Here is a 13,793-nt window from a genome sequence, read left to right on the forward strand (position 1 = left end):
CAAAGACGTGGCGGGCGAGGAGAGGGTGCTGGATTGCCTGATTGACACGGCAGGGGGCACTAGTAAGATCACGGCCGCTCCTAGGCCCCACCCGTGACATGGACATAAGGAAAAACTTCTTTATGGTCTGAGCCCCCAAGGCCTGGAATAGACACCCACCAAAGGTGGTGCAGGCACCTACTCTAGAGAGAAGGGAAGAGAGGCAGGGTTGGCTGGATGATCTGACCTCAGAACTATGCTAGAGCAACAGTCTCTGACCTTCCATCCAGGGGACTTACAGGCAACCTCCTGAGACATAATTCTATTGAGGCATGGCAGGCGAGTGAAAGGGAGAAAATCCCAGAGGATGTGGGTTCAGGCTGCTACACTAGGGGCTCCACTTGAGCCCCTATTATGTTTGGCCTGCTACCTGCGCTTTCCTTTCAGATAAACTTCCGGCACTCCTCTTTAAACAAACTGTCATATACAGCATGTAAAAAGGATTTTTCTTGAAATCAGATATAAAAAATGAACCTGTAACTTCTCTTAAAACTAATATTATTAACGCAATTACAGCTGGCGTCTTATAGCAAGGAATCTGGAGTTTGAATCTCTTCTTTTACTGGTGTAACTTGTAAAGTCATATCATGAGAGCTAATGTATGTGTAAGGAACATGGAGAAAGTCCCAGAGTATCTTATGATCAAGTATTTATAGTGGGCTATTAATGGACATGAACTCTGCTGAGATCACTTTTCAGTACATAAAAATATCACCTTCAACCTAAGATTCACTTGTTTGAAATGTGAAGTCTTTGGTGCTCTTTCAAAAGCAAAAAAAGGTGAGGCAAACAATACATTTTTTTGTGAATTGTTGTTAATTTTTTAAATGCACTGTTTACCAAAAATAGAATTATAGTTTTAAAATGTGTGTATATACTTGTGGGCTTTTGGTCAGTTTAATGAACTACTTATAAATGCTTCCTTTTTTGCAGGTTTTAGTCATTTATCTCTCTGCTACATATAGATATTAAGTCCAGAGACATCTTGGGATTGTAAGTATGTATACAGTGGAGGGAATATATTATCCAACCTTAATATGCATCCTTGCTGCTCAGCCTTAATATGTTTTAGGGTTGTTCCAACTAATGCAAAAATCCTGTTAACATCTTTCATTTTGCCTAGCCCATAGGTAAATGAGAATAAGTCCTGAAGTTCTTACTTAGCTTGACTCCCACCTGGAAGGCAATATTGGGAGTTTTGTCCGTGTGAAAATAGGTGGTAGGATTTGACAGTAACAAATGCCAGCTCTGCATTGTCATCCAAACCATGCTGCAGGAGGATTAGTCATCACTGCAGTCACAGTATTTGTATTTATTTATCCACTCTACCTTGAAAGCTGCGCTAAAGCTAATTGCAATTATTTCTCCTTTTTGGCTTCCTTTTAAAATGTATATTGAGCTGTTTGATGATGATAATTAATGTCCATGAATCATTCACTCAAAACCAAATGCCACATTTAAAAAAGATAGTATTAGCAATTTCATTATTTTATGATTGTTGATAAAAGATTGAAAATAATTGTCTTTATGTAACTTAACCCTTTCCATTTGGCAAACTTTGATGTCAGTTAATAAGTGTCATTTCCTTATATCGCTAATGTAGGCTATATTAATACGATGCCTTTCTGTTTATTCCAATAAACATTTATTCCACCAATGTTGATGTCACTGTACTCCTGATGTACAGGAGTACTTGGAGCTTGAAAAATGTTTAGAGAAATACAGACACATACTGATGATAAAGACACACTTAGTGTTGTTCAGAGCAGCTTTAATCTTGTTCTCCACATGCACATTAGAAAATAACTGTTTGACTGTACAGTATTTAAATACTGGCCAGGGTATTGTTTCTGCCTTTTTATTTACGCTTATTATTTCTTTCAGCACCTAAGTCCTCTGCATCTGCTATTGTTGCCAGAGATCCAGAATTAATCTGATGATTTAAAAACTGCCTTCTAATAGAAGAGACTTGCTTTCCTTCACTGTTTGTGGTCCAAGTTGTGCAGATTTGACATGTATAATTCTACATATATACATGATGACGACTCTGATGATGAGCTTGCTACTCAGTATGTTATCCAGCAAAGCTTGCAGGATATCCATAAAAGTGAGACAGTTACAGATCCAGCAGAGACTGATAGGTACTGATGTTAACGATATTCTGGCAAGCAGTATCTTTGTGTTGCAGTGTATGTAATAGTCTAGATGTGGGAGTTTTGTTACCAATAATGCTGCTCTCTAATGTTTACTAGTCTCATCTTCTGGTTTAACATTACTGAGAAGTACATTTTATTATTTTAGTAATATGTGGGTGGCAGTGGAGAGAGAGTTGTTGTTTTATGTAGACTGGATGGCAAAGGATGCTTTTTATGTCCTTTAAAAAATGTTAACCATGCTAAGACTTATTGCTTGTATTTGTATAAATGCTAACAAAGCAAAATTCCTGTGTTGTGTGCAGCTGTAGCATATAGTACAAAATTTTCTTCTGTATTTAAACGAAGATCTAATAATAGTTTGGACTTATCCTTTTTATTGGCCCTCCTATGTATGAGAGAACCGTTTATGGGAGAATATGAAATAGAATGTGGAAAGTGAATGCGGTTCATTGATTAGTCACAATAGGTAACTAGTGCTAAATGGGAAGATAACAGAAAATAAGTAAAACAAACAAATAAATGTTTGGCTATCTACTTTAACAGACCGGAATGACTCTGAGCTGCTAATAAGTCGCAGGTAATTGCAGCGTTTACTTTTTTATCTTTGCTTAACTGATTTGAATGATAACTATTTTGTTTTGTTTATGCAGCTTTCGATACGTTACAAGCAAAGAACATGGGAAGATAATCACAGCTATTCAGACAGTTAAGTACAAACACAGAAATCATCCCTCCTCTATTTTCATTTGATTTGTGTGAGAAGTTGAGTTAGGGCTAGATCTGAAAAGAGACTTGGGTATTTCATCACCTAATTTGTTAGGTGCCAAACTGTCTGGTAAAATCCACAGCCCAAGTTAGGTGTCCACGCTCCCTGCACCATGTTTGGGGAGAGTTAAGTGCCTCAGAATGGAATCCGTAAGAGCCAGCATGCTGAGTGGGAAGCTAAGGTAGCCAAAGCAAAATGTGCTGGGACTCTAGGTGTTTAATTCGGGGTGGAAAGAGGCATTTTTCTGCCAGTCAGGATTCATAGCTCTGAACCATGTCCTAGATTTAGATGTCTCCTCACAGAAGAGGAGGAAGAGGAGAAAAAAGTGAAGGACCAATAGAATCTCTTTTTGGCCCAAAGAGTCTTGAATGCTTTGCTGCATGTTGCAACAACTTCCAGGGCAGGTGGAGAGTTCCCTTTCATCTTAGCCAATAGCTTGGTGGCTAGGGCACTCTTCTGGAAGGCAGAAAATGTGGGTGTGAAATCCTGAATTCCATCCTGCTAAAGATCCCATGTTCCTGGTGGGGGGACTAATGGGATTAATGGTCCACAAAATACTCAAATACTCCTTGGGGTCACTGGATCTTAGACTCCAGTGCTTTCTGCTTAATAATATGGATCTGAATCAATACTTCATAGGCCAAGAAGAAGTCTTGCAGCAGTTAATGAGGCACCATTCTGCTTTTAAGGAAGCAGATCACCAAGGCTGCCTTCCTCTGCATGAAGCTGCAGCACAGTTAAACAAGAACATCCTAGAACTAACTCTGAAAGGTAAACAGCCATCTGTGTTCCCTGTGTGAAGAGTTTTGACAACTGGTTCTTTTTCAAACATGCAGTTCTCATGTCTATCTTTCAGCCTCGCACCCTATTGTGTGGGAGCAAACCAATCTGAAAGGAGAAACTCCTCTCTTTGTGGCAGTAGAAAAATGCTTTGTAGACAATGTCAAGTTTTTCCTGGTCAATGGCTGCAACGCCAATGTTAAGAATGAAGAAGGAGACTCTTCTCTAGTTACAGGTAAATCTTAACTTTTCTTGTTGCATAAATTATAGTTGATGGCTTAGTCAGTGATTTCTATTTAACATCTTTTAATGGTGGCTGAAAAAATATATTTAAAAATCCTGTATAGTAAAGCTTAATCTATTTGCATTGGCTTTGAAAAAGACAAAGCAACACAGTCTGTTTTTTCATCTCAGTGTTTTAGCAGGGTCCTCAGTTCACCTTAAGTCTAATGCCCACAAGTTAAACTCCGAACTGTGTGGTTAAACAGGTTTAACCTCAAGTAGATCTGACTGTAATGAATATAAGCCATATATAAAGCTAATTGGGGGTCGTGAATCTTCTCAAATAAGATAAGCAGTTCTGTGACTCTTTCCTTAAGAAGCCAGCCTTTTCTCCTAAGAGCAGATATTTTTTTCAGCATTTCTGCACTTTTGGAATTTGGCCAAGAGTAGCAGGCAAAATGTCACAATATTATTAGACAATCTATTTTGGGGGGGACACCCATTAGAAGTCGAAATGGTTCTAAAAGTAACCAAGTACTTTCTTAGCCACAAAAAAATAATCCTATAGGTTTTGAGTTTAACCACCTGATTTCTTGGAATGATAAATGATAGCTATTTCCTTCCTGCCATTAAATGGAGACAGAAAGCACAGACGGAAGTGTCAATTTTCACCCGATCTGGCCCCTGAAAGTGCTCTAGAACTGTGACCAAACACAAGTGCCCCCCCCCCCCAGGTGCTGGGCTGCTCAAGCCTGCTGAGGGCTCCCTCTAGGGCCTACAGCCCCTGGCTCCTGTCAGCTTTGACAGGCTGGCAGGAGCAAACAAATATTCATATGCTAAAATTTTTTTAGGGGCCCCATGGGCAAGATACAATGGCTTGGTGGGCTGGATCTGGCTTAGCGGGTCGAATCCAGCCCGCGGGCCATATTTTGCCCACCCCGATCTAGTAGCAGGGAAGGACTTCACTACTGCAGAACATGGAGTGAGAAAATATGCAACGAACAATTTCTGCAAAATAAGTTGTTTTATGAATTACATAGGGACTAACATTTCTTATTCAGGAACTGAAAAACAGGCTGGGTGCTAATTTAAACCTCTCAGTGCTGCATGACATTTCTTGATATATAAATAACACTGCACAGAGACTAAAGCAGACTAGAAGCAATAGTGTATAGTGTTGAATAATATTTAAATAGTTAATGCTTCACTTGCAGCAATTAAACATGACTCGTATGAAATCGCCTCCCTGCTGATCACGTTTGGAGCAAATGTAAATTTACAGTGCGTCAATAAGAGGACAGCATTACATGAGGCAGCCAGACTGGGCAGGAAGGACTTGGTTAACCTTCTGCTTTGTTCTGGAGCTGATCCTGATCCCTGCAGTGCTTATGGGCTCACTCCCCTCGCTCTGGCAGCACAGACTGGACATACAGAAATAATGGAAATCTTACTGAAAAAAGGTGAGAATTATTATAGGATCTTTACAGTTCAACGTTCTGCTTTAGGAACTTCTGGTTGCCAGAAATAACCTAAAATGTTCCGTTAGCTCAAGGACTGAAATTATGGTTAAGTGCACTGAAAGAGATCTTCCTGATTTTGAAAATTGAGAACGTTTATCTTCCTTCCAGTCACAGGAAATCAAAAGGGCATGACTTGCCTGCAGAGGCAAAGAACTGTTAGCTCACTTACCAATACAATAGTGCATTGCCAAGAGTAATGGTTTGACTGGCATATAATACTACCTACATAGCACAGATATCACTCTGTGTGTGTGTGTGTGTGTGTGTGTGTGTGTGTGTGTGTGTATTAGTTTCCTGTGAACTGCTTTGACAGTGAATTATAATCTAACATTCATATTCAGTTTGAAGAGTTTACTTCATAGGCTATACAGTATCAACTTTATTTGTACTTGATACTGAAGATAATCTATTCAATTTCAATACCCATTACCCATGCTATAGAAATTAAACCCCCTCCCTGGCCAGTTCACTTTGACCTAGTGCTGGGGTTGGCCATGCCCCTGCTACTGGAGCAGCCAGTGGAGACATGCAGGTCCACACTGGTGGGACAGGGAAGGGAGGGAGCAGGGAATAAACTGCTTCCCTGCCCCCTTCCTGTGCCAGCATCTGGCCAGGCCCCCGCCCCTGCCAGTCCCTGCTCCAACTAGGGAGCAGAGGGGTGGGGCCACCCCTGCTGGGCTGAAGCTGCGAGCACAGCCCAGAGAGCATCCCGGGATGCTGAGGTAGCCAGGTGATGGGAGACAGGGGAGAGCCAGGGCTTTAGCCCCATGTGGCTCAGCCATCGGGGAGCAGAGTCATGGCTCTTCTTGCCTCCTGCCACCGTGTGGTGCACCAATCAGCTCTGCCAGCCCCATGGACCTCAGCCCATGGAAATGGTGAGCCACGGCCTCCTGCCACTGCACTAAGTTCCACAGGGCTGGGAGCCAAGCCTGGTGGCGGGAGGCACTTCTCCTCACTGGGCTCAGTTCCCAGCGGCTCACAGCCCTGGGAACTGAGCCTGGCTGGGGGAAGCACATCCCACTGCCGGGCTCAGTTCCCAGTGGCTTGCAGCGCTGGGGAACTCAGCCCGGCTGGGGGAGGCCCCTGCCTACTACTTGTCAGCAGCTTGAGGCGCAGTTTCCTAAAAAAAACCCTGCATCGATCTCCTTGAAACTCAGCAGGCTTCATGGTCTCAGAAGGGCCATCCCTCCAAGTTTAATCAGAAGCAGGCAAGAAATGACAAACTTATAGGCTGTTTCGTGCTTCCCCATTATAGCCTAGGGCAAACCCTCAGAACAGCAAAACCATTTCAACAAAACAGAATGGAACTGTGATTTTGAAATGAAACAAAACTCAAAATGAAACAGTGGTGTCAAAACATCAAAACAGACGTTGAAGAGGAACGCTGCTGTTTCGCACCGCCCCAGTTGTTACCCTCTGAGATATGCTTGTGGAGTGAATTATTTTATAGCCTTGGCTCCGCAGTGCTGGAAGTGAAGGGGTTGCATGCAGTCCCCTAAAGTCTTAACTGTTTTGACATGGAATTGTCACCAGGGTGTGCGCATGCGCTCTCTCTCTCTCACCTGCAAAGGCAATGTCATTGGAAAATGACAGTGGCTTTTTAAATTAACCACTTTCCATTTGAAGTCTGCTTGTCTTTGCGTATGAAAAGTATTTTTTTTTAAATTTGTTCTGTTGCTTTGTATATTTTTTATTTTTCCTTTTATGCATGTGTTGTTTATAAGACAGGGTAGAAGTCATACCAATTCAGCCATTTGGGAGCTGGGAACAGAAGGTGGGTACTTGCAATGACCGCTGTGAAAATCCTTGCTCCCTCTTCCCAGGTGCTGATGTCCTTTCACAGGCCTTTGATTGTGCTTCAATATTATTTGAAGCTGCCGGAGGAGGAAATCCAGATTCAGTGACTCTCTTACTGGAGTATGGGGCTGATGCCAATGTACCAAAGCACTCAGGTCACTTGCCAATCCATAGAGCTGCATATAGAGGACACTATTTGTGAGTTGGCATGTACTTGAAAATTAAGAATTAGGAATGATGCAGGAGCTTTAAATGCATTATTTATTTATGCAGACACACCCATATGGTAGGGCATTACCCCCACTTTACAGATCAAGAAAGAGGGAGACTAGCCAGTGTTGGCTTTTTCACGATAGATGAAAACAGGAAGAGAAATCCTAATTCTTAACCCCTAGTGAACCAAACAGGAACTGCTCTTGGATCTCCAGGTGAAATGAGACTATAGAGGCTTCAGCAGATTTCTTCAGACTGACATTTACTGAGAAGGGGACGTGCGCTCTTCCTGAAAGGACAGAGAGCTACGATGTTTGATCCTTTGCAATAGTTTTGAAATAAAGCGACTGGCTACCTTGTGACTTAGAGGTTAAAACCAGTGTAGATATGCTACCTGCCAGGATGCTGACTTGGTGGAAGATTAACTTAAGTGTAAGCAAAGTAATGTTTGTGCTAAACTCTATACTCCAACTCATTCAGACTTACATAACAAAGGTTCTAGCACAGAGCAGCTCAAAGATGTACTTAAAATTCTCATTTTTTTGCTTCAGAGCTCTGAAGTGCTTAGTTCCAGTTACTGATTTTGATGCCATTGAGGAGAGTGGGATAAGTCCCGTTCACTCTGCAGCAGCAGGAGCACATCCTCAGTGCCTCGAATTTCTCCTCAAATCTGGGTTTGATGCCAATTTCATGTTGGGTCAGAGAATTCGCAAGGGCTATGATGACCAGCGGAAATCAGCTCTATATTTCGCCGTCTCAAATGCAGATATCTGTTCAGTGCAACTGCTCCTGAATGCTGGAGCCCTGCCAAATCAAGACCCCATTAACTGTCTTCAGTTAGCTTTGAGGATGGGCAACTATGAGTTAATGAGTCTTTTGCTTCGCCATGGGGCCAATGTAAATTACTTCTGCAGAGTGAATACAACACATTTCCCATCGGCTTTGCAGTATGCGCTGAAAGACGAAGTCATGTTAAGGATGTTGTTGCATTATGGGTATGATGTGTACCGCTGCTTTGATTGTCCTCATGGAGACAACTCCCATTCCCAATACGTGTTTGCAGGATGGACTTCTACTGTTATCAAAGACACAATGGTAAGCACTTCAAAAGCCATTGCATGTCATTGTTTTGCTGCCTGTACTTCTCAAAATTAAATGCTTGTTCATGCTTCGATTAATGTGTTACAATCTACCAATATAGAAAGATTTGGGAAAAGGTAGTGGTAGACAAAGTTCTGAAGACAATTTAGTGGGCACTGGTCAGGAAGCCGTGTTTATGAGAAATCATTAGAATAAATAAATAATGCATTTAACCCTTGAATGGACTCAAATATATCAAAGAATTCAAGTGAACACCAGTCTGGTTCTTATAAGAGACTGTTTGATCCATGAGTTAAGTCAGCAGCTGACAAGAATACAGTTGACATCTGAGGATCCAAGACAGGCATAGAAGGCCCTGCTCAGTTCTTTAAAAGACTGTGTTCAGGGATGTGTTCCCAGGGGGATGCATCTTGAGACGTGGAACTTCAGGAACATCCCTGCACTTCCCTATTGACTAGAATTATGTAGTGCCCTCTAGGGTATAAGGTTGCTTTGGGTCCCAATTCCAAGTGATTTCCCCTCTCTGTAGCGCATAGTGAGTGTACGCATGGAGTTACAGCTTTCTGCTCTAACAAGTGGAAAACTAAAGTTAAGTGATGCAGTGCCAAAAACATGGAGGCACCTAAGGCTTTCCATACTCTGATGTAATGTAAGTTCACTGACCACCAGAGGAGCCCCTAATTGTAGCGCACGCTTCCCTATCTTTTTTTTTTTTTTTTTTGCCGAAACTTATTTTCCATTGTTTTGACCTTCAGGGAATTAAATGAAATGATTCACAGAAATTTTGAATGTTCTTTTGATTTTTCTCAGTTTTGTGAGGTGATAACGCTGTCATGGCTGAGGCACTTGTCTGGGAAAGTAGTGCGAGTAATGCTAGATTACATTGATCGTGTTAACATTTGTGGTAAGCTGAAACCAGTTCTCAAAGAACAGGAGCTGTGGCCCGAAATTGAATCCATGATAAGTAAGTGTCAGGAACACCAAAATGTTTCTGTTTCTATAATGCACTGCTTTTTGTTATTTTGTCCTGCCAAAAGGCAAGTAAGCAGCTGTGAGAAGTAAAAATAGTTGTACAGGCAGTCCTCGTACTTACATTCCTGGAAAAGGCGCTGTAAGTTGAAACAATGCAAGTCAAATCTGAATTTCCCATAGAAACAATGTCTGCCATGGGCCAGACACAATTGATTGAAAGAACTGGAAGGGAGGCACCGAGGCCAACTTACCGAAGGTAAGCTCCTCAGTCCTCATGCAGGGCAGGCAGCAGCTCCTCCCCAAGGTGAGGCAGGGGCAGGAATGCGGGCTGATGGCTGGCACAGGCATGGCGAGGCAGGGATGGGGGCTGGGAACAAGTTGGTGGGCTCTGCTGGCTCTGGGGAACTGCTCTGCTCCCGAGCCCTGACGCCATGTGCTTCCTTGCTCCCTGAGGTGATGCGGGGGTGTGGAGCAGTTCCCCTGGGCTGGCAGAGCCCACAGAGCAGTTCCCCGGAGCCGGCAGAGCCTGCACCAGCCCCCAGCCCCACCTCACCATGCCTCTGGGAGCGAGGAAGCATGTGGCGTCGGGGCTGTGAAAAGGAGCAGTTCCCCAGCCCCCGTCCCTGTCTCCTCTGGGAGCACATGGCCTTGGGGAGGAGCTGCTGCCTGAGCTTACCTTCGGTAAGTGTCCCACACTGGCCCCGGTGCCTCCGCCATTGCCTGCCATAAGTGCGAGGATCAGCACCATAAGGAATATGTAAAATGTGGAGCACCGCCAATGTGGATCGCCTCAAGTCAAGCCACCATAAGCTGAGGACTGCCTATAAAAACTGGAGGCTTTGGAGGTGTTTAAAGTAAGTGTTGCTCAGAAGAATCACGGCACTAGAACTATTCACGTTCAGTGGCTTGCAGGTTTCCTAATAACAAAGCAGACTACAGCCTACCTGCTGCCATTTCCTGTGTGTTCAAGCCTGTTATTTTCCTCCCCTCCATATAGCCACATGCCATGTCAATATGGACAGAAAGTCAATGAATTAGTTCTGCTTCTTTCAAGCAACATTTCAATGCAGTTATATTGCATAATATTAACTCCTTTTACCCTGTTCATTTTTCCTAGTATTTTAACTGCAAAGAACAGTTCAGAAAAGGAGAAAGGATGACTGGGAGCATAATGGGGAAAGTCAAAATGCTCTCATATCTGTCCTGATGCCTATAGAATAGAATCTAATTATTGGGGGGGGGGGGTGTTTGAATAAATGGTAGGTTGTTTGATGACATTTTCAAGTGAAACTGGTAACAAGTTAGAGGACCACATGCTGCTACCCTTCCGTATGTTGGATTCTCCAGAAGAAGTACCATTAATTCTATGAAAGCCCCTAAACTCAATGTATTATTTAACACAAATAAATGAATCAGAATCTAGCCCCAATTCTTTAAAAGGTGGGTTGGAGCAATCATGAAAAATGGAATAAAGTGTTTATAGTTTGATTAGTAAGAGAAAATTATTCCTCTGTTTTTAGCAAATCCTCGCTCTCTGAAACATCTTTGTCGTTTGAAGATCCGGAAATGTATGGGGCGCTTGCATCTGCGCTGTCCTGTCTTCATGACATTCCTTCCTCTACCCAACGCTTTAAAAGAATATATACTATTCAAGGAATATGATCTTTATGGACAAGGGAACTTGAAAGGAACTTTCTGAGGACATCAACTGGTAGTCCTGTGTTTTAGAGAGAATGTGCAACTGGATAAAGACTGGGTAAAAAATGTGTTTCATGCAGTTTGTTTTTTTTCCCCCCCGTTGGGATTTAAACTCCTACAGGCATCACAAGGGAACTTGAAAGGAACTTTCTGAGGACATCAACTGGTAGTCCTGTGTTTTAGAGAGAATGTGCAACTGGATAAAGACTGGGTAAAAACTGTGTTTCATGCAGTTTGTTTTTTTTCCCCCCCGTTGGGATTTAAACTCCTACAGGCATCACAAAACCAGCCATTTATTTTGGATGCAAAGGAATTAAGCTACAGTAGAGTAAGTATTAGATATGCCAGCATCCATCCATAATAGCGGAGAGAGCTTCCAGCATATAACAGCTGTATGAAGGATATGGCAGTAACAATTTGAAACTACACTAGTACATTTTCAAATAATTCAAGGAACGGTGAAATAGCCCTCAAATGGCCCACAACCATGAGTTGAAGAGGTTATGCTACTACTTGTACTACCTGTCTTCTGGTTGGACAAACTCTCTGTCAAACCTTGTCTATCAAAATATTTTGGCGGTCATGTCAATTGCATTATCACTTCACCCCACAAAGCATTGACTGATCAAATGGCATTGATATGCCATTCTGGAGCTTTCTTTGTCAGAGGTGCTACAAGAAAAAGGTATTTTCACTTTACCAATCAAGCCTAGGCATAAGTTGGGTATGTGGTGAGAATGGCTACTGCTGCAGCAGTTTAGCTTTGAATTAAAACTAGCAGTGGCAGAGGCTTTTTAATCATCTGGTTCCATTGTGCCTTCCTGTAAAAAAGAGAGAAGGAGTTGCAGTTTTTTGACACAGTTTTTAGTTTTAAACACTGATATTTACTGAAGTACTTATACTTGGTTATTTCATCTGGTTAGTCAGTGGTCACTGCTAAGCAGCTCAATAGGATTAATAGCTAATGACTCTCCAGTTATAAACAGATAGTTTATTACTCACAAAGTAATGTGAGACACTGAAGCTTTTTTAGTCAGAAATCTGTTTTCCTGAGATTCAAGGTAGTTCTACTTTTCATTCTGAGATACTGAACACCTTGCTACTGTCCTAAATAGAGTATGATCTAGGGCAGTCTCTTAGTTTTTTAGTTTTTCTTCAGAACTGGTCTTTAAAAGGATCTCTGCAGATGTTTTGGAATACACCTTGGACCAGGCTATTGCACTTTCATGCAGCAGTCATGGTCATAGTCTACCTAGTGCTACATTTTTGGAAAAGAGGTGACGGCATGCATAATCTTTGCGAGAACAGCTGGGAAGAAGCTGGGAGGTGTAAAACCCAAATTATGACTAGGCTTTATCAGTGAAGTGACGCTACCTTTTTCTTGTAGCACCTCTGACAAAGAAAACTCCAGAATTACTAAAATACCTATAACTTTGTAGTTTTTTTTTTTTGCACATTCGGATGAAAACACCAGGGATGGTAGCCCCTTCTGAGGGGCTCAAGGAAATGGGTTTAAACCGGTTTAAAGCAGTTTAGTAACCAGTTGAAACCGGTCTAAACAAGTTTTAGGCGGTTTCCTAACAAGTCTAAACCAGTTTAAACCGGTTTCCTAACTAGTTTAAACCGGTCTAAATCAGTTGCAACCAGTTTCCTAACCAGTTGGAACCTGTTTAAACCAGTCTAAACGAGTTTAAACCGGTTTCCTAACTACTTTTAAACTGGTTTCCTAACCAGTTTAAACCGGTTTAAACAGGTCTAAACCAGCTTAAAGCAGTTTACTAACCAGTTGAAACCGGTCTAAACCAGTTTTAGCCAGTTTCCTAACAAGTTTAAACCAGTCTAAACCAGTTTAAACCGGTTTCCTAACTAGTTTAAACCGGTCTAAACCAGTTTTAACCGGTTTCCTAACAACTTTGAACCAGTTTAAACCAGCCTAAACCAGCTGCAACCGGTTTCCTAACAAGTTGGAACCCGTTAAAACCAGTTTCAACCAGTTTAAACTGGTTTCCTAACTACTTTTAAACCGGTTTCCCAACCAGTTTAAACCGGTTTCCTAACCAGTTTAAACTGGTTTAACCTGGTCTAAACCAGTTTAAACCAGTTTACTAACCCGTTGAAACCGGTCTAAACCAGTTCTGGCCCCATTCACTTGCCTGGGGTTGACCTGGTGGCTGCAAGGCCCCATTCGCTTGCCTGGGGTTGGTCTGGGCTCCAAAAGTCCACCTAGGCATGCCTGGGGTTGAACTGGTGGCTACAAGGCCCCATAGGCTTGCAGGGGTTGACCTGGTGGCTGCAAGGCCCCATTCGCTTGCCTGGGTTGACCTGGTGCCCGGACTTGCTGCCGCCCGGGGCTTCACTCCGAAACAAGCACTGGGAATGCGGACGCAGGACCCGCGCGAGCGCCAGGTGCTTAAGCCTCCATCAAGTGCCTCCCCCACGCGGGCTTAAGCCTCCAAAGAGTGCCCCTGCGACCTGGGCCAGCCCCATTCGCTTGCCTGGGGTTGACCTCGTGGCTGCAAGGCCCCATTC

General features: G+C 42.8%; 1 protein-coding gene across 1 annotated transcript; it reads left to right on the forward strand.

The window, feature by feature from the left end:
* The first annotated feature begins 1,927 nt into the window (after window positions 1–1,927).
* Window positions 1,928–11,312, forward strand: ASB14 (ankyrin repeat and SOCS box containing 14). Its single transcript, XM_019537013.1, has 9 exons — window positions 1,928–2,180; window positions 2,846–2,862; window positions 3,469–3,732; window positions 3,818–3,976; window positions 5,178–5,423; window positions 7,307–7,478; window positions 8,045–8,588; window positions 9,405–9,558; window positions 11,087–11,312. Exons 1-9 carry the CDS (start codon window positions 2,053–2,055, stop codon window positions 11,263–11,265), a joined length of 1,863 nt encoding a protein of 620 aa, XP_019392558.1. The 5' UTR covers window positions 1,928–2,052; the 3' UTR covers window positions 11,266–11,312.
* Window positions 11,313–13,793: the final 2,481 nt, after the last annotated feature.

This window comes from Crocodylus porosus, unplaced genomic scaffold (genome assembly GCF_001723895.1).
Source record: "Crocodylus porosus isolate Cpor-Errol unplaced genomic scaffold, CroPor_comp1, whole genome shotgun sequence".
Taxonomy (NCBI): Eukaryota; Metazoa; Chordata; order Crocodylia; family Crocodylidae; genus Crocodylus; species Crocodylus porosus.